This window comes from Carcharodon carcharias, chromosome 10 (assembly GCF_017639515.1).
Source record: "Carcharodon carcharias isolate sCarCar2 chromosome 10, sCarCar2.pri, whole genome shotgun sequence".
Lineage (NCBI taxonomy): Eukaryota > Metazoa > Chordata > Chondrichthyes > Lamniformes > Lamnidae > Carcharodon > Carcharodon carcharias.
In genome coordinates, this window is record NC_054476.1 from 38,396,820 (window position 1) to 38,418,355 (window position 21,536).

The window sequence follows — 21,536 nt, forward strand, 5'->3', positions numbered from 1 at the left end:
GATAAAAACCAAAAATGCTGAAAATACTCAACAGGGTCAGGCAGCATCTCTGGAGTGAGAATCCGAGCTAATGTTTAAGGTTGATGACCTTTTGTCACAATTCAAATTCTTTTCCATTTTTTGCCATTTCAGATTTTGAGGGGCGATGGTGCCTGCTTATGATGGCCATTCAGAGAATGAAGAAAGTGATAGAAGAGTGGCCGGGTCTCCATTACTCACTGAAAACACCATGCAGAAACCCTAAGTGTGAGCTTTACTTTGACTGGCCGGATGAGGACATGTAAGTTTCCATCTCAGTGACCTTGCTTACCTGAATACCTCAGATGAGTGTTTCCAATGATTGGTCATTAGAATGTGTTATCAGATGGGAGAATTGCAACAGAGATCATAACATGGAATGGCTTGGAAAGGCAGTGAACATTGTGAATCAGTAAATAAGAAGTTAAGTTAATTTAATAAAACTGGAATTATAAAACTAGTCTCAATAATGGTGCTCATGACAACTATCATTGATTATTGTGAAAACCCATCTGGTTCACTAATGTGCTTTAGGGAAGGAAATCCGCTGTCTTTGCCTGGCCCGGCCTACATGTGACTCCAGATCCACAGCAATGCGGTTGACCCTTAACTGCCCTCTGAAATGGCCTAGCAAGCCACTCATTTCAAGGGCAATTAGGGATGTGCAATGAATGCTGGCCTTGCCAGCAATACCCACATCCCATGAAAGAATAAAAAAAACAGTTGCAAAGTACCTGGAGAGATACACAAGGTTGGTGTGAGACGATTGATGGGATATGGTATTGCCCAGGCACTGATGACTCAGATCAGCTGGAGGGGCTTTCCCAGTCCAGGGCTTCCTGTTATCCTAGAAGAAAAATGAACCTCAGCTTTCTAGAGACAGAGAGTACAATAGCGAAGAAAGTTAAGCTACATCTTTAGAAATCCCTGGTTAGGCCCCAGCTGGACCATTGTGTCTAATTCTGGGCACCACACTTTAGGAAAAATGTCAAGCCCTTGAAGAGGGTGCAGAGAAGATTGACTAGAATGGTAATCAGGGATTTTACATGGAGAGACTGCAAAAGTTGAGGTTCTTCTCCTTAGAGCAGAACAGGTTAAGAGGAGGTTTAATTGAGGTGTTCAAAATCATGAGGGGTTTTGATAGAGTAAATAAGGAGAAATTGCTTCCAGTGGCAGGAGAGTCAGTAACCAGAGGTCACAGATTTAAGATAATTAACAAAAGAGAGGAGATTTGGAGAATATAGTTTATTCAGCAAGTTGTTGTGACCTGGAATGTGCTACCTGAAAAGGCGGTGCAAGTAGATTCATTAGTAACTTTCAAAAGGGAATTAGATGAATACTTGAATGAGAAAATGTACAGGGTTATGGAGAAAGAACAAGGGGTATGAGGCTAATTAGATAATTCTTTCAAAGAGCCAGCACAGGCAGAATGGGCCAAATAGCTTTCCTTTTTGCTGTAAGTTTCTCTAAGTATTTGGGAAGCAAGAATGTAAAAGAGGAATGGATAGGGAAATGGGATTGGAGTAGATAACTTCAGCTGCAGAACTAGCACCAGATCTGTATTATGGGCTGAATGGCATCCTGCTTGGCTATAGTTTCTAAATTCTAAGCTAGTGGGAGCAGAACTGGGGTACAATCTCAGCAAGAGGAGCCTACAGTTTGATTTGAACTCTGACCTAAGGCATTGATGCTTCTTAGACCTGCTCTCATGACAGTAAAGTTGAACTTCGGGAGCATTTATGGCTCTGCTGGTCTTTTCCAGTAACTCTGCACAGACATTCCCCATTAAAACCTCCCACTCTGACCCCCCTGTCTTTGATCTCCAATGTTGTTCTATTGAAGCTCAATGCAAACTCAAACCACAGCATCTCCTCTTTCTATTGGGCACTTTAGGACCCTCTGCCCTCATGGGCAGTGGAATAGTGATTATGTTACAGGAGTAACAGTCCAGAAAGTTGAACACCGATCTGGAGATGTGAGTTCAAATCCCACCCAGCAAGTGGAGAAATTTAAAGTCAATTAATTGAAACTAGGGGCGGCACGGAGGCTAGTGCTGCTGCCTCACAGCTCCAGGGACTCGGGTTCAATCCTGACCTCAGGTGTCTGCCTGTTTGGAATTTGCATATGCTGCCCATGTCTGCCTGGGTTTCCACCAGGTACTCTGGTTTCCTCCCACTGTCCAAAGACTTGCTGGTTAGGTGGATTGGCTACGGTAAATTTGTCCCCATTATGCATGTGCGTGCGCCCTGTGATGGACTGGCGTCCTGTCCTGGGTGTACCCCGCTTAGTGCCCATTGCCTGTTGGGATAGGCTCCAACTTCCTGTGATACTGAGTTGGATGAAGTGGTTCTGGAAAAGTGAGTGAGTGAATCTAGAATTAAAAAGCCAGCATTAGTCATGGTGACCATGAAACTACCAGATTATATTAAAAATCCAGCTGGTTCACTAATGCCTGTGGGGAAGAAAATCTGCCATCCTTACCTGGTCTGGCCTATGGGCTGGATTTTCATCTCTGAGGCATATAGCAGGAGTTGGGAAAATTCCTGGCTTGGCCTGCCCGTGAGGGGCCATAGGTATTGTTTGGGGGTCTTACCATGACATAGGGGGGGCATAAGGGGCCGTAGGGGTTATTTGGGGTGACATACCTTGACATGGGGTCATGAGGGACAATAGGGGGGTGTGTGGGGGTGGTCATATCTTTCAAATGGTTTCCTCATTTAGACTATGGTCCACGACACCACAGAGGGGCCGTGAACTATGACTCTGAAAAGCTGGCCCCAATTCCATGAAAATTGCGAGGACCAGAGCATGCCTATCCCCGCAATGGAGCCGGCCAGGTTGGGGGTGCAGGGTGCAGGCTCGCCACCCAAACCAGCCACACCCTTAAAAGGCACTCCCAAAAATCGGAAGCTCCGAGAGTGGGGTCAGGAATCCTGGATTCGGGATATGTCCACCATCTTTAAAGGGCTCCCGAGTTATCCCAAGTTGGTGAAAATCCAGCCCTCTGACTCTCTGACTCTATAAGGATCCACAGCAATGCGGTTGATTCTTAACTTCCCTCAGAAATGGCCGTGCAAATTGCTCAGATGTATCAAACCTTTGACAAAGTATAATAAAAGTAAGATCCGACGGCTTTCTAAGCATTGATCAAGGTGCTGGAAGCAATAATGACACACCCAGCCCAGTCAACCCTGCAACCCACAATCAAGCAACAGCCTGACAAAGTCTTACTCGCCAAATCATACCCTACAGCCGATGCCCTAGATTCTTCCATCACCATCCCTAGGTATGTTCTATCCCACTGGCAGGACAGACCCAGCAGAGGTGGCGGTGCAGTGGTATAAAGTAGGGAGGGAGTTGCCCTGGGAGTCCTCAACACTGATCCCAGACTCCATGAAGTCTCATGGCATCAGGGCAAACATGGGCAAGGAAACCTCCTGCTGACTACCAGCTACTGCTGCTGACCCCCTCCCCCTCCCCCTTCTCAGCTGCTGAATAAGTACTCCCCCATGTTGAACACCAATTGGAAGAAGCACTGAGGGTGGCAAGTGCACAGAGTGCACTCTGCGGAGGGGACTTCAATGCTTATGAGTAATAGTTGCTCGGTAGCACTGATACTGACCGAGCTGGCCAAGTCATGAAGGAGATAGCTGCTAGATTGGGCCTGTGTCAGGTGGCGAGGGAAACAACAAGAAGGAAAAACCTACTTGTATTCATCCTCACCAACCTACCTGTTGCAGATGCATCTGTCCATCACAGCATTAGTAGGAGTGACTACCACACAGTCCTTGTGGAGATAAAGTCCCGCCTTCACATTGAGGATACCCTCCATCGTGTTGTGTGGCACTACCACCGTGCTAAATGGGATGGATTTCGAACAGATATAGTAACTCAAGACTAGGTAACCATGAGGCGCAGTGTGCCAACAGGAGCAGCAGAATTGTATCCAACAAAATCTGTAACCTCATGGCCCGGCATATCCCTCACTGATGATTTTACGAAAGAGAAATTATGTTTGACAAGTTTTTGAAGATGTAACTGGTAGGGCAGAAAAAAGGAAACCTTTAGATAAAGATATAAGATAGATAAAATAGAAGTCCTATACTTGGATTTCCAAAAGGCATTCGATATGGTGCCACACAAAAGGTTAAAACACAAGATAAGGGCTCATGGAGTTGGGGGTAATATATAACCATATATTCACAGACAGTAAGCATACTCTCAGCTGGGCAAATCGCTGCCAACTTCATAGTGTCGGAGTAAGGGTCGTATGTGATGACTGTGTAGGAGTCAGATCTGTCAGATATACTCGGGCTTTTGGTGGGGAGCTGTTTGATGCTAACTAGGACCTTGTGAGAGTACCAGTCCATCTCTTGTTTTCATCCTCAGGAGCCTGCGGGTAGGATGATCTGTTTAAAATTATCGCTCTCTAAATCTGCTTCGGAACCTTCCTGGTCCCTTTTTAACTCTGAAAAGAAAGATTCACATGGCTTCTCCGGAGCTACTTCAATCCTGGGTTCCAACGTTTGGTCTAATTTTTCACCTTGTATAACGTACTCTGTCGTGTGTTTCCTGTTCGCAGCAGAACTGATCGGGCGGGCCAATCCCTTTTTTAATTTACTGACCTATTCCCTTAACTCCTTGTACTTTTTATTAAGCTGTAAGGCAACACACACATGCAGTGTAGACCAATTTATTCTGGACCTTTTTAAACTACACCTTTCCTTTCTGAACTTTTTTAGAAAGCCCATCAAATCCCAGTACCACCCTTACTCCAGGCTCACTTGTTTTCACATTCAGGCTCCCAATCCCTTGTTCCCTAGCGTATGCCATTGTGATTCTACATACTTAACTCCAATCTAAGACTGTTGAAGGACTTAAAACGTTAACTGTGTTCCTCTCCGCAGATGCTGCCAGACCTGCTGAGTTTTTCCAGGTATTTTTATTTTTGTTTTGGATTTCCAGCATCCGTAGTTTTTTGCTTTTATCCAATCTAAGACTGTTGCTTCTCAAATTCCAAGCCAAGTCCTGACTACCATGGATCCCACTCCTGATACCAATTGTAAGATTTCTGGGTTCGTGACCACAGATACCTAAATAAGCAGTCAACTATTCGTATGTAATTTTAAGATAGTTTATTGAGTTTATAAAGAAGCAACAGTTTAGATATGATACATTAACTAATTAGACAGAGAAATGTAAAAGACATCTAGTTAAAGTGTTAGGAAACTCTTTCCTCAATCTCTCAACCTTCCTCCTCCTCCTCTGGCCCATCTTCCATCTGAATAAGGCAGCTGTCCAACCAGCACTGCCACCTCAGCAGTACCTTAGCCCCTCACCAGTATGACATCAATCTAAATACCCTTTTTGGGGGGGCTGGTAGCTTACCTAAGTGTCAATCTTCTATCTAACTATCCTGACCAATAGAAATAAGACAGGTACTCAAAACATCAGGGTGGTTACCAGCCCCCTCCCATGTGCGTCACCCAATTTTGAGCCAGCTTTTTAGTTTACATCTTGCTGAGGGTCATATCCTGGTCCTTCTTAAACAATTGCATTGATAAGGGGGCACAGAAGATGCCATCTTCATTTAGGAATGACAACATGAACCAAGTGACATTGCCTATTTCTATGGACTGTTTAAAATTGTTGCCTTTTTAGAAAGTTTTTTAGGGGGTGTTACATTATGTAGAAAATATGTTTATTCAAGACTCCAGTTTCTTACACTAGCAGAGTGCCACAAGGATCAATACTGGGGCCTCAGCTATTTATAATCTATATTAATGACTTAGGCAAAGAGACAGAGAGTAATGTATCTAAGTTTGTTGATGATACAAAGAGGCTGCAAAGAGATATAGGCAGATTAAGTGAGTAGGCATCAAGGTGGCAGATAGAATATAATATGGGTAAGTGTGAACTTTTTTTGATTCATTCACGGGGTGTGGGCTTCGCTGGTTGGGCCAGCATTTATTGCCCATCCCTAATTGCCCTTGAGAAGGTGGTGGTGAGCTGCCTTCTTGAATCACTGCAGTTCATGTGGTATAGGTACAACCACAGTGCTGTTAGGGAGGGAGTTCCAGGATTTTGACCCAGCAGTGATGAAGGAACAGTGAAATAGTTTCAAGCCAGGATGTCCCCATGCATCTACTGCCCTTATCCTTCTTGATGGTGGAGGTCGCAGGTTTGGAAGTGCTATCCAAGGAGCTTTGGCAATTTGCTGCAGTGCATCTTGTAGATGATACAGAACTGTTGCTACAGTGCACCAGTGGTAGAGGGAATGAATGTTTAATGTGGTGGATGGGTTACCGATCAGGTCGGCTGGTTTGTGCTGGATGTTGCTGAGCTGCTTGATTGTTGTGGGAGCTGCACTCATCCAGGCAATTGGGGCGAATTCCATCACACTCCTGACTTGTGTCTTCTGGATGGTGGACAGGCTCTGGGAAGTCAGGACAGTGAGAGGGAAACAGTCAACCAAATTCATGATGCTGATTGCTGGAGATCCATTTGTGTCGATGTCTGTTTAGGAGCAGTTACTCGGGCCAAATCATTGCCAATGTGTCCACTCCAGGCTGGCACATGAACTGTGGTCATTAGAATGAGGGTATGGAGGAATTAGACTGTGAAACTGTACTCCACGCAAATCAGTGCAGCAAGGGGAGAGGTTTAAAAGGAAATAAAACTGTTATTTTTCTACAGAAAATGACTGGAATTTTGATGATAAGTTGATAAAGATATTCATATAATATCTATATCTTAAGGGCTGCCATTCAGCCCATCATATCTGTGCCATTTAGCACAATGAGGCAGTTGGTCATGACCTGGCATTCCAGGTGGTAATTTTCTGTAATATTTGTCAGATTATTAGATTGGGTTGTAAAGCCAGTTCCTGTAATAGGGCAGACATAAAGAATGCATTGTTGTAGGAGGCAGCGGATTGTTACTGTGATCCCACTCCCCCATCCTGCTGAGAACCTTGGGTCTTTGTTTGCAAAGAGCACCCTGATATGAAGTGTTTGTATCTGACAAAGGCTAGGGATTTTATTCCTCAGCTACAGACTCTATTCCTCTCCCTGGCAGCTCTGAGGCTGAACAGGACTGTTCACAACCTCTGTATTTGACCATGAGATGAGCTTCCGATCATATATTTGTGCCATCACAATGACTGCCTATTTCTGACAATGGAACATCACCTGACTCCACCCCGGCCTTAGCTCACCTGTGGCTGAAACTCTTATAGATGTCTTTGTTACCTCTAGACTTGACTATTCCAATGCATCCCTCTCCCGCATTCTACCTTCAGTAAACTTAAGGTCATCCAAAACTCTATTGCCTGCCTCTTAACTTCCCTATCACCCCTGCACTCACTGACCTACATTGGCTCCTGGTCAAGCAATGAATTTAAAATTTTCATCCTTGTTTTCAAATCCCCCCACGGTCTCATCCCTCCATATCTCTGTAATCTTCTCCATTGCTAAGATCTCTGCACTCTTCCAATTCTGGCCTCCTGTGTATCTCCAATTTTAATTGCTTCACCATTGGTGGCTGTGCCTTCAGCTTCCTGGGCTCTTAGCTTGAGACTGTCCTCCCTACGCCTCTCTACCTCTCTCTCTCCTCCTGTAAAATTCTCCTTAAACCTACCATTTTAACCAAGCTTTTGGCCACCTGTCCTAATATCTCCTTATGAGCCTTGGTGTCAAATTTTGTTTGATAATGCAACTGTGAAGCACCTTGGGGCGTTTTACTATGTTAAAAGTGCTATATATATGCATGTTGTTGTTGTTAACAGTAAGCAGATGTCAGAAGAGACAATAAAGACCTGTGAAAATTGTGGTAGAAATTTCCCGACAGAGCTCTTGTTCTACATGGATCAAGGATCGCGGAGTGTGAATGGGATGACTGAAGGTTGGTGATAGTCTCCTAGCATTCCTGAGAGATGCTGTATTAAAATGCATGCATTCTGCTTTCCCTCTCTGCACATTGTTTTGTTACGTTTTGCACTTTTCATGATCCTGAGACATCTCAAAGCCCTTTACAAATCGAAGCATTTTTAAAGTGTAGTCAATGTTGTAGTGTAGGAATTACACTTGCCAAACTGCACACAGCAAGGTTCCACAAATAGCAATGAGCTCAGATCATCACACAGCACTAAAGGAAGCCATTCGACCCATCATTTCTGTGCTTGTTCATTGAAAGAGCTATCCAATTCATCCCACACCCCACTCTTACTACATTGCCCTGAAAGTTTTTCCAAGTGACCAGAAAATCTGCTTAAGTGATGTTGGTTGAAGTATAAATAATGACCAGTATCCTAGGATACTAGAGAAAACTCCCTGCTCTTCTTTGCAAAGTGCCATGGAATCTTTTACATCTACCTAAGATGGCAGACAGGGCCTCAACTGAAAACCTCACCTGAAAGACAGCTGCTCCAACAGTGCAGCACTCCCTCAGTGCTGATCCATTGATGATGCAGCACTACCACAGTATTGATTCAGCGATGGTGCAGCACTCCCTCAGAATTGATTCAGCGATGGTGCAGCACTCCCTCAGTGCTGATCCATCGATGATGCAGCACTCCCACAGTACTGATCCATCGATGATGCAGCACTCCCATAGTATTGATCCATCGATGATGCAGTACTCCCACAGTATTAATCCATCGATGATGCAGCACTCCCACAGTATTGATCCATCGATGATGCAGCACTCCCACAGTATTGATCCATTGATGATGCAGCACTCCTACAGTATTGATCTGTTGATGATGCAGCACTCCCTCAGTATTGATCCATCGATGATGCAGCACTCCCACAGTATTGATCCATCGATGATGCAGCACTCCTACAGTATTGATCTGTTGATGATGCAGCACTCCCTCAGTATTGATCCATTGATGATGCTGCACTCCCACAGTATTGATCCATCACTGGTGCAGCACTCCCTTAGTATTGATCAGTCGATGATGCAGCACTCCTACAGTATTGATCCATTAATGATGCAGCACTCCTACAGTATTGATCAATCGATGGTGCAGCACTCAGTCGGTACTCACCCGCTGACAGTGCAGTGCTCCCTTAGAACGGACCTTCTAACAGTGCAGCAATCCCTCAGCACTGCCGTTTCGACAGTGCAGCACTCCCTCAAGACTGGCCCTCCAACAGTGCAGCTCTTTCTCAGGACTGACCCACCGACAATGCGTCACTCCCTCAGGACTGACCGTCCGACAGTGCAGCAGATATGCACTTGAAGTGTTGTAACACAAAGTTACAGCTCAGAAGCCAGAAAACGGGATTAGATTGATGACTCCCTGTTGGCTGGTGCTGAGATGATGGGCTGAATGGCCTCCTTCCATGCTGTAAGCTTCTATGATTGTATGAAATCAGAAGCCAAGATTGAGAGCAATCTGGTTTAGCCTGATATCATGAACAGGACAGTGGATGGACTTTAGTATTGATATGGAGTTTATGTGGTGGGAGGGTCTGTGAGACTGTGGAGAAGGAGCAGAGAAGTGGGTTGCATTGGAAAGCTCTTTCAAAGAGCCGATATAGGTACATTGAGTCTACAGCACAGAAAAAACATAAGGCCCCATTGGTCCGTGTCCCCACACGAGCCTCTGCCCACCCCTCTTCACCCTGTCAGCATATCCTTCTATTCCTTTCTCCCTTGTGTGGGGACTAGAATAGTTGGGGGTGTTGGGGTCTGTATCAGGGGCTTTTGGGGGTGGACCAGGTGTGTGTTGGGGGGAGTGCGCTGGTGGAGTGAGTGACTGTGCTGGTGGAGTGGGGGATTTTTGGGGGGTGCAGTGTGGGGGTGTTGTGGGAAGTGTGGTAATGGATTGATGGTTGTTGCATGTGGAGTATGCGGATGTTGGGGGGAGCGTTGTAGGGACTGTGGTGGGGGAGGGTTGGTTTGGGCTATGTAGTCTGGTTAGGGGAGGGTGGGGAGTATTTGGAGTAGTGGGTGCCTAGTTTAATGGGGAAGTGTAGGGTTATTCTAGATGAATTAAATGGGCCAAATGATTTTCCTAATCCATAAGTATCTCCTGACTCCATATTCTTCCAGTTCTTGGGATAAAGTTAATTGCCTTTGATTTTACAGCTGCAAAGAACTCCGTGGCTCAACAGAATATCCAAAACACTTACCACGTCACCGGGAACTTTGTCAGTGGCTCCTGTACAGTGAACATAGAGGAACAGGTAAATCTATCAATTTGGTAGTGAGGGAACTCTGTCTGAATGAAATGCTGGAATGTTCCAACGAAATGTTATTGCAAATCTGCTTCTCAGGCCCGGCACATTGAGGTCCATGTCTGTCGGAGAACTCTGCAATCGGCACTAACAAAAATCTTTGCTTTACCTAATGCCTCACACCATCATATTCAGCTGGTTAACCCAGACCTAATGGATGCTTAATGGATTAGTGTGATATTAAAAACAAAAACAGAATTACCTGGAAAAACTGAGCAGGTCTGGCAGCATCGGCGGAGAAGAAAAGAGTTGACATTTCAAGTCCTCATGACCCTTCGACAGAACTTGAGTTCGAGTCCAAGAAAGAGTTGAAATATAAGCTGGTTTAAGGTGTGTGGGGGGGGGCAGAGAGAGAGAGAGAGAGAGAGAGAAGTGGAGGGGGTTGGTGTGGTTGTAGGGACAAACAAGCAGTGATAGAAGCAGATCATCAAAAGATGTCACCAACAATAGAACAAAAGAACACATAGGTGTTAAAAACAAAAACAGAATTACCTGGAAAAACTCAGCAGGTCTGGCAGCATCGGCGGAGAAGAAAAGAGTTGACGTTTCGAGTCCTCATGACCCTTCGACAGAACTCGAAGGTCATGAGGACTCGAAACGTCAACTCTTTTCTTCTCCGCCGATGCTGCCAGACCTGCTGAGTTTTTCCAGGTAATTCTGTTTTTGTTTTGGATTTCCAGCATCCGCAGTTTTTTTGTTTTTAACATAGGTGTTAAAGTTGGTGATATTATCTAAACGAATGTGCTAATTAAGAATGGATGATAGGGCACTCAAGGTATAGCTCTAGTGGGGGTGGGGAGAGCATAAAAGATTTAAAAATATTTAAAAATAATGGAAATAGGTGGGAAAAGAAAAATCTATATAATTTATTGGAAAAAAACAAAAGGAAGGGGGAAGCAGAAAGGGGGTGGGGATGGGGGAGGGAGCTCAAGACCTAAAGTTGTTGAATTCAATATTCAGTCCGGAAGGCTGTAAAGTGCCTAGTCGGAAGATGAGGTGTTGTTCCTCCAGTTTGCGTTGGGCTTCACTGGAACAATGCAGCAAGCCAAGGACAGACGTGTAGGCAAGAGAGCAGGGTGGAGTGTTAAAATGGCAAGCGACAGGGAGGTTTGGGTCATTCTTGCGGACAGACCGCAGGTGTTCTGCAAAGCGGTCGCCCAGTTTACGTTTGGTCTCTCCAATGTAGAGGAGACCACATTGGGAGCAACGAATGCAGTAGACTAAGTTGGGGGAAATGCAAGTGAAATGCTGCTTCACTTGAAAGGAGTGTTTGGGCCCTTGGACGGTGAGGAGAGAGGAAGTGAAGGGGCAGGTGTTGCATCTTTTGCGTGGGCATGGGGTGGTGCCATAGGAGGGGGTTGAGGAGTAGGGGGTGATGGAGGAGTGGACCAGGGTGTCCCGGAGGGAGCGATCCCTACGGAATGCCGATAGGGGGGGTGAAGGGAAGATGTGTTTGGTGGTAGCATCATGCTGGAGTTGGTGGATATGGCGGAGGATGATCCTTTGAATGCGGAGGCTGGTGGGGTGATAAGTGAGGACAAGGGGGACCCTATCATGTTTCTGGGAGGGAGGAGAAGGCGTGAGGGCGGATGCGCGGGAGATGGGCTGAACACGGTTGAGGGCCCTGTCAACGACCGTGGGTGGAAAACCTCGGTTAAGGAAGAAGGAGGACATGTCAGAGGAACTGTTTTTGAAGGTAGCATCATCGGAACAGATGCGACGGAGGCGAAGGAACTGAGAGAATGAGATGGAGTCCTTACAGGAAGCGGGGTGTGAGGAGCTGTAGTCGAGGTTGCTGTGGGAGTCGGTGGGTTTGTAATGGATATTGGTGGACAGTCTGTCACCAGAGATTGAGACAGAGAGGTCAAGGAAGGGAAGGGAAGTGTCAGAGATGGACCACGTGAAAATGATGGCAGGGTGGAGATTGGAAGCAAATTTAATAAATTTTTCCAAGTCCCGATGAGAGCATGAAGCAGCACCGAAGTAATCATCGATGTACCGGAGAAAGTGTTGTGGAAGGGGGCCGGAGTAGGACTGGAACAAGGAATGTTCCACATACCCCATAAAGAGACAGGCATAGCTGGGGCCCATGCGGGTACCCATAGCCACACCTTTTATTTGGAGGAAGTGAGAGGAGTTGAAGGAGAAATTGTTCAGCGTGAGAACAAGTTCAGCCAGACGGAGGAGAGTAGTGGTGGATTAGGATTGTTCGGGCCTCTGTTCGAGGAAGAAGCCAAGGGCCCTCAGACCATCCTGGAGGGGGATGGAGGTGTAGAGGGATTGGACGTCCATAGTGAAGAGGAAGCGGTTGGGGCCAGGGAACTGGAAATTGTTGCTGTGACATAAGGTGTCAGAGGAATCACGGATGTAGGTGGGAAGGGACTGGACAAGGGGAGAGAGAAGGGAGTCAAGATAACGAGAAATGAGTTCTGTGGGGCAGGAGCAAGCTGAGACGATCGGTCTACCGGGGCAGTTCTGTTTGTGGATTTTGGGTAGGAGATAGAAGCGGGCCATCCGAAGTTGGGCGACTATCAGGTTGGAAGCTGTGGAAGGAAGATCCCCAGAGGAAATGAGGTCAGTGACAGTCCTGGAAACAATGGCTAGATGTTCAGTGGTGGGGTCATGGTCCAGGGAGAGGTAGGAGGAAGTGTCTGCGAGTTGATGCTCAGCCTCCGCGAGGTAGAGGTCAGTGCGCCAGACAACAACAGCACCACCCTTGTCAGCGGGTTTGATGACAATGTCAGGGTTGGACCTGAGAGAATGGAGTGCAGTAAGTTCAGAGAGAGAGAGATTAGAATGGGTGAGAGGAGCAGAGAAATTGAGACAACTAATGTCGCGCCGACAGTTCTCAGTGAAAAGATCAAGAGAAGGTAAGAATCCAGAGGGAGGGGTCCAGGTGGAGGGAGAATATTGGAGGTGGGTGAAAGGATCCATTGAATGGGGAGAGGACAAAGAAGTGAGCCCGGAGACGAAGTGTGATAGTGTGATATTACCCTGGTCACTGTTTCGACGCACGCTTGACACACTTACCTTGAATAGTTGGACATCTCTGCTAAATTATAGACATGTGGTGAAGAATGTCACATGGGAGTCAGTGATAGCCATTAGCATCACCTACTGATGATCATCTTTGGGCTGTTATCTCACACTCCAGACTGCGTTCCTGCAATGGCATAATACCAATGCTCCTATTGTATATTCTGCTGGTGAGATTTGCCTTATTCGATAAGAGATAGCAGTGCTTGAGGGTGACAAGCTGCTTCCAGGATTGGCGGTAGGGGACCATTTTGAACAAAGTGACCATAATACAGTTAGGTTTAGCATCATTTCGGAAAAGGACGAAGATAGGACAGGAGTAAAAGTTCTAAATTGGGGGAAGAAAAATTTTACAAAGCTGAGAGGTGAACTGGTGAAAGTGGACTGGATACAGCTATCACAAGGGGAAACAGCGTCAAATCAGTGGGAGGTATTCAAAAGTGAGATTCTATGGGCACAGTGTAGACATGTCCCCACATAGAAAAAGGGTGGTTTTGCCAAATCTAGAGACTCCTGGTTATCCAGAAGCACATAGGGTAAGATAAAGCAGAAGAAGAAAAATCTTATGACAGTCACAAGAAGCTTAATCTTGTAGAAAGCCTAGAGGAGTACAAAAAGTACAAGGGTGAAGTAAAAAAGCAAATTAAGAAAGCAAAAAGAGGATACGACAAAATATTGGTGGGTAAAATCAAAGAAAACCCAAAGATGTTTTACCAGTACATTAAGAGCAAGAGAATAACTCAGGAAAAGGGAGGGCCTATCAGAGATGTACATGGTAACTTGTGCATTGATGCTGAAGATGTGGGCAGGGATCTCAATCAGTACTTTGTCTCTGTCTTCACTAAGAAGAGGGATGATGCAGACATCCTAGTTAAGGAGGAGGGTTGTGAAATATTAGATACAATAAGCATAATGAGAGAGGAAGTATTGGAGAGACTGGCATCCATGAAGGTGGATAAATCACCAGGGCTGCATGGATTGTATCCCAGGTTGTTAAAGGAAGCCAGGGTAGAAATAGCGGATGCTCTGAGGATCATTTTCCAATCCTCACAAGATACAGGTGAGGTCCCAGAGAATTGGAGGTCTGCGAATGTTGTACCGTTATTTAAAAAGGGTGCAAGGGATAGGCCAGAAAATTATAGGCCAGTCAGTCTGACTTCAGTGGTGGGCAAATTACTAGAAACAATTCTGAGAAACAGGATAAACTGTCACTTAGAAAGGCACGGATTGGTCAAGAATAGCCAGCATGGTTTTGTTAGGGGAAGATTGTGTCTTACTAACATCATAGAATTTTTGAGGAAGTAACAAGGAGGATTGATGAGGGTAGTGCAGTGAACGTTGTCTACATGGATTTTAGTAAGGGATTTGACTAGGTTCTATATGGCATTCTGGTCAGAAAAGCGAAATCCCATGGGATACAGGGGACGGTGATGATTTGGATTCTAAATTGTCTCAGTGACAGGAAACAAAGGGTAATGGTCGATGGATGTATTTGCAAATGGAAAGCGGTTTCCGGTGACATTCCACAGGCGTCAGTGTTGGGGCCCTTGATGTTTGATGTATATATTAATGATTATGATTGGGAAATTTAGAGATGATGCAAAAATTTGCCGTGTAGTTGATTATGAAGAGGATAGCTGTTGTCTCCAGAATTATATCAATGATTTGGTTGAGTGGGCAGAGAAGTGGCAAATGGAATTCAACCCAGAAAAGTGTGAGGTAATGCATGTGGGGAGGGCAAACAAAGCAAGAGGATACTCAAGAAATGGGAGGGTATTGAGAAGGGTTGAGGAAGTGAGTGACCATGAAGTGCATGTCCACAGGTCCCTGAAGGTGGCAGGACTGGTGGATAAGGTTGTAAAGAAAGCAGATGGAATGCTTTCCTTTATTGGGCGAGGCAATGAATTTTAAAGCAGGGATGTAATGATGAAACTGTATAAAACACTGGTTAGGCGACTGCTGGAATTTTTGTATACAGTTCTGGTCACCACATTACAGGAAGGACATTATTGCTCTAGAGAGAGTGCAGAGGATGTCTCTAGGACTGGAAAATTGCAGCTATGAAGAGATTAGATAGGTTAGGGTTGTCTTCCTTAGAACAGAGGAGGCTGAGGGGTGACCTAATTGAGGTGTACAAATTTATGAGGGGCCTAGTTGGGGTAGACAGGAAAGACTTGTTTCCTCTAGTTGAGGGGTCAATTACCAGGAGGCATAGATTTAAAGTGATTGATAGAAGGCTTAGAGGGGGCATGAGGAAAAACTTTTTCACCCAGAGGGTAGTGGACATCTGGAATTCACTGCCTAAGTTGGTGATTGAGACTGAAATACTCAACTCATTTAAAAGGTACCTGGATCTGTATCTGAAGTGCTGTAGCTTGCAAGGCTACAGACAGGTGCTAGAAAATGGGATTAAAAATGAGTGGCTAGTTTTTTTTTTATCTCTTTTTTTGGCTGTTGCAGACACGATCAGCTGAATGGCCTCTTTCTGCACTGTAACTTTTCTATGGTTCTTTGGGGTAGAATTCTTCAGGGGCAGGTATGGAACAGGCCACCTGGTGAGTGGCCCTAGCTCTACGCCACTCTGATGCTGCACATTAATCCGCAGCAGATTGCTTCTGTGTGCTATTTTCACTTCACACTATCAGTCTTGGTGCTCTCTTTAAATAAGGTTGAGGATCAGACCATCCAAAAAATTTGTAAAAAGAAATAGGGATTCTTTCAAACTCGTCTGAGCTGGATTTAAATCTGGCTACACATGAAGAGTGTGATTGAACTCATTGCCTATTCAATTTCCCAAGCTTTTTAGACAAGTGTCTGGCTCCTGTATCAAATTACTTTTATTTTTAAGTGTGACACAGAAGTGACAGAAAGTGTCAGAAAAAGTGACAGAAAATGCATGCTAGATATACGGCTTTTCTGGCTATAAAAATACAAATTACCTGTGGAATGATTATAATCCATTTTGGAGATATTTGTATTTATTTGTAAACTAGGCAGTTTGAAGCCTAATAAAATAAAATATTCTGTCTCCACAGGAATTCCATCATGACTCTTAACCATTCCCAGAGAGAGCGATGGTAACATTTATCCATTCCTGGAGCTGGAAGTCAAATATTAATAGAATTGGAGCAACCAAGCGTGTTTTCCCTTATTCCTAGGCAGAGTTCTGTGATATTGCTCTCGTACCATAGTGCTTAATCCAGGCCCATCTGTTCCCTGCTGAATTACAGAGAGCCTACATGACTTGGCCAGCTTAACATAAGAATATAAGAAATAGCAGGGGGAGACCACACAGCCCATAGAGCCTTCTGCAACATTCAATACGATCATGGACGATCTTGGGCTTCAGCTCCATTTTGCTGCCCATTCCCCATTTCCTGTAGTTCCCTGAATGACTAAAAATCTGTCTATTTCAGCCTTACAAGTATTCATTAATGGAGCACCCACAACCCTCTGAGGTAGAAAGCTCCAAAGATTCACAACCCTTTGAGTGAAGAAATTTCTCCTCAGCTCAGGTCTAAATGATTGGCCCCTTATCCTGAGAATGTGCCCCCGTCTTTTAGGTTTTATTCCTATTTGTTTTAACAGCTTGAATGCAGAAGGCAGTTAAAGGTGAACCACACTGGGGTGCATCGTATATTGGCTAGATCATGTTAGAATGGCAAGCTTACTTCCCAAAAGGGAAGAACACCCAACAGCTTCACAGCTCTTTTTATTTGTATGAACTTGTTAATTATCACATTTTTAAATTATTTCATATTCACCAGCTACCATGGATTTCATGTGCTGGCAAATTATTAATGCAAACCTCAGGATCACCAGTCCACTCACATAACCACTGCACTAACGTACCCAGGATTGGACCTGGATGTGCTACATCTGTAATGTCTATTGTCAATCTGTAAACACTTGCTGCCTAAAGTCACCCAGAATAATGGTCACTTAGGTGAGGTATGAATGGGCAGTCAGTACTTGCAAGATCTGTACCACTCTGCCAGTTAGCCCCTCGGAGCTCACACCCCACTGAAGCTCAGTGCCCATGGAACCCAAATCCACCGATAGTTAACACCTGTGGAATCCATTGCAAGTCAGTGTCCAAAAACCCACGGGGAAGCCCAGACTCCATGATCAGTGCCCATGGTGCAGCGTCCATGGAAACTGTACCCCACTGAGTATCAGCACTTTCAGTGGAGGGAAGAAAAATCAATCATCACAAACCAAGATGGGGGTAGGTGTGAGGGGTAGGAACTGCTTCAGGTAACAGTGTGGGCAGCTGTTGAAGCACAGTCTCCATTTCTAATCCCCCATAACGTGAGTTCAATCTTAGTACAAGGCTGGGCCTGGTACTTGCCCTACAGCAAAAGGTAGAGAATCAAGGTTCAACCTTGGACTGTAGTCACATCTCTCCCCACTGGCAGCTTGCAAGAGAGAGAGAGAGAGAGAGATGGATAGAAAGAAGAGGACAGAAAAAGAACAGCGAATACACAGGCAGCATGACCTACTAAATGGAGAATGATGTACAGCCTAGGGAGCTTGGAGTAAAAATATGTTATAAAATAGTACAAGAGAAGTTAAATACTTGGCATGAGAAACATTGCTGTTGCTTTACTGAACAGCAAGTAAGCAGCACTGCACGACAAACTCTGGGAGAGAGGACAGCTTTCTGTGTAAAATATCAGGGTGGTTTGCATGCCCCTGTACACCAAGTTCCCATCCTACAATTCAGCATTTGATTTGATTATCAAATGCCGGTTGCGTGACTCTGCCCATTGTGTTAATACAGGTCAAACTCACTCTGTATCTGCACCATTTGCTTGGGCTTTTATCCCTTATTCTTCTGATTGTGGCACCAAGCACATGATCTGAGTCAGTTAGGCATTGGTCCATGTGATATGTTACCTGAGTTGTCCCAGATTCAAACCCAGCTCCTTCCTGATTTGCTAGGGCAATTAACTCTTAACTAACATGCTGAGGGTTGTGAAATCCTGCAGGACATATTCCTGGAGTTTTGATCACATGGTATGATCAAAGCGAGTGGGGGGGTTGGGTGGGGGGGGCCGGGGGTGGGGGGGTGGGTGGTTGGGGTTGGGGGGGGGTGGATGGGCCTGATTGCAGGGGTAGATATTTGAACTCTGTGAGGATGCCGATCACTGGGGCAGTTATAAATTATCTTGGGGGATTAGGGGAAAGCAGTCATAACCCTCCTAGCCCCCATACATTGCTGGCAATGTCATTAACCCATCCTGTGCAGCAGTTTTCACCTCATGTCAGCTAATCAGGTTTCCCGAGGCCTGTTTAACAAGGCCAGCCATCATTAAAGCTGGAAATGAGATTCAAACTGAGGAACAATGTTTCATTATAATGTTTAAATGAGTGACCACCTCCTGGTACCCATTCCCAGCCCCACCTCTGTTCAAACCGGAACTGGGCAGTTTGTTGGCACGTTGGATTTTTTTTTAACTTTCCACCTGTCAAACAAACACGCCTGTTTTTTTTTTGGGCGTTAAAATTCCTCCTATGACCTCTACGACTTTGCTAAAGTATTACACGTCACTGGAACTGCACTCCGAGGTTCCTGGAAAGATGGGTATCCTGCTTTCAATCTTTCAGTCATGGTCATGGATGGTGAATCATGTTGAAGCTCAGATTGTGGCACTCTGTCACATTGCTGTCTTCATAGTCTCTCCTGTTTCCTGTGACTCATAACCAATTCACAACTTGCAGTACACTTTCAGCCAGTCGCTTGCAGTTGTCAGCAGTGTGATATAATTGTTTTGCAATGAAGGAGGAGCCAAGTGATCCGAATATTGTGTTTTTCTTACGAGACAAGGGCGGGGGGGGGGGATGAAATTCATCCTGTGCTCACTGACATGAATTGACTCCCAGTCTGACAACAGCCTCAATTTTTAAAAAATTCTCATCCTTGTTGTTCAATGTCTCCATGCCTTGCCCCTCCCTTTCTCTGTAACCCCCTCCGCTGTACAACTCTCTAATTTTGGCCTCCTCAGCGTCCCTGATTTTAACTACTTCACCAGCACCTTCTCTACCTGGGCCCCAAACTCTGGAATTCCGTCCCTAAACTTCTCCACTTCTCTACCCCTTCCTCACTCTTTAAGGCACTCTTTAGAACCTATCTCTTTGACCCAGCTTTTGGCCATCAGTCCTAATATTGGCTGATGTAGCTTGAGTATGCAATTTTACTTTATAACGCTCTTATGAAGCACCTCAGGACAGTTTACTCTGTTAAAGACACTATATAAAAGCACATTGATGTTATTGTTGTGCAACGACTCAAAATGAATGATGGTGCCTATCCTGATGTAGAATGGGTCCTGATTTGTTATCACCTGAGACAGATATTTCACTCTCACTGTTAGGAATCAATCCCCCCCCACCCCCCCACCCCCGGCTGTTTCAGTGAACTTGCTGATTTAACGTCACCTTGTTCGAATAATGTCGACTATATATTTCTTGCTGCCATCAATTTTTTTTTCAACTCTTTGGGCAGGATTTTCCCTTCATCGGATGGGCGGGCCTGGGAACAGTCGCGAAATGGACTGCCTCCCGCAATCGGGCTCTGTCCGCGATTTCACGCTGGCCGGCCAATTAAGATTTTACAAATAATATAAACGTGTCCCCCCATGTGACTCAGTCACACAAAGAGGGACATGTTAAAAATGTTGTTAAAATTTTTTGTTTTTAAATTTACTGTCATCCCGCCCGTGGATGAAGTTTCGAAGTTTCGTAAAAAAAATGCAAAAGCCGCCTGGCCTATTCGCCCAGGTTGGGCAGGCAGCGAAAAATAGCTTTCAGTTACTTGCTTAAGGGCCTTAATAGGCCTCTTCATTGTTGGCGGGTGCATTGCCCGCTCTCGCATGCGCCCGCCGACCGAAATATCGCGCGAGCACGTGATGACGTTGGGATGCCCGCCCGATGTCATCACGGACTATTTTACTCCCGATTGGGCCGGGCGCGCACCTGCCCTTGGGATGGAAAATTCTGCCTTTTGTTTAGTCAGTGCCTGTTGGTTCAGTATCTTTGCAAACATGCTCATGGCACCTGCACTGTGACAGCAGGAAGCTTTAGACTGGGATTTAGGGCCAAGCCCTATCTCGTGCAGGAGATTACTGAGCATTGGGAAAATGTTTTACGAATAAATGTCTCTGCCCATGAACTGTTCTCTCGGGTTTGTGTAATAATAATGAGGGAAGACTCTGAATAAAGAAATGACTTATCTCACCAGGTGGCACTGCGGTCTTTTGATATTTTGACTTCTGTCAGTTGGGAGAAGGTGGGGTGCTGGAAGGGTTAATGTTTAAAAAAATGGGATTTTAGTTGTTCCATAACAAAGCGAGTGCTGACACTGTGAAAACAGGAGAATGGTGAGGGTCCAGTGTCAAACCAACACCATTATTGTTCAAATACAAGCCCAAATTAAACCGATGTGTAGGGTCAGGGGTCAGAATACAGAAGTCAAGAGTTCAGTGGGCAGGTCCTATGTCAAGATTTTTGACTTTTTGAGCCTGTCCGTTCCTCGACCTGGGTACAGTCTTTTCTCCCAATTCTGATAAATTAACTACAAAAGAACTAAAATATTGAAAGAAAATGGAAAAAACACATTGTTTTCCTTATTACCCCTATGATAGTTCTCATGGGGTGTGTGTGTTCTGGAGGGCAATGGGTGTCACTATCCCCAGCCCCTATTGAGAAAATGGTACTGCAGAATAGTACAGCCCATTGTGTCTTTGGTAGAGCTATTGTGAACCTCTAGCAGTTTGACACAACAGATGGGCTTGCTCAGCCACTTCACACAGCTGCTAATAAGCCACATTCATTTGGAGTCATCAGCCTGAATTTTACCTTTGGTTCATGCGATAGGCAGGCTTGGGAGCAGTTGGGAAATGGGCCCCTGACTGGCCAATTAACAGGCAGCCAGCATGGAAAGCTGGTTGAAAAGCTCGGCACTGCCAGAGCGGAGGTGGGCAGAGGGCCGGTGCAGGTGAGCTCTGCAGGAAACCTCCCTGAAGGCAGACAGCTGCAGACCTGAAAATGCTCAAAGGTTTAAAATGCTTCAAAAACACATCCATGCTTCACAACCAAGCACCTGAAAATATAGCTGATAAAAATGCTGTCCACAGATATTTATTTTAATTTTATTTCATAATGGAGATTTCATCCTGCCCTTGGATGTGGTTTGATGAAAAACGTAAAGGCCGATTGGCCTGTCCACCAACTGTA

General features: G+C 45.3%; 1 protein-coding gene across 2 annotated transcripts in view; it reads left to right on the top strand.

Moving 5' to 3' along the window:
* Positions 1-21,536, top strand: part of si:ch211-210p4.6 (malignant fibrous histiocytoma-amplified sequence 1 homolog) — a 78,900-nt gene that overhangs the window by 37,588 nt on the left and 19,776 nt on the right. The window contains exons 8-11 of one of the 2 annotated variants that reach the window (XM_041196919.1): positions 133-280; positions 7,805-7,920; positions 10,114-10,211; positions 16,334-18,333. In XM_041196919.1, the coding sequence (XP_041052853.1) occupies positions 133-280; positions 7,805-7,920; positions 10,114-10,211; positions 16,334-16,354 (383 nt within the window). In that variant the 3' untranslated portion in view covers positions 16,355-18,333. Of the gene's footprint in view, positions 1-132; positions 281-7,804; positions 7,921-10,113; positions 10,212-16,333; positions 18,334-21,536 lie in introns of those variants that run through there. The other variant, XM_041196920.1, reaches the window with a different exon arrangement.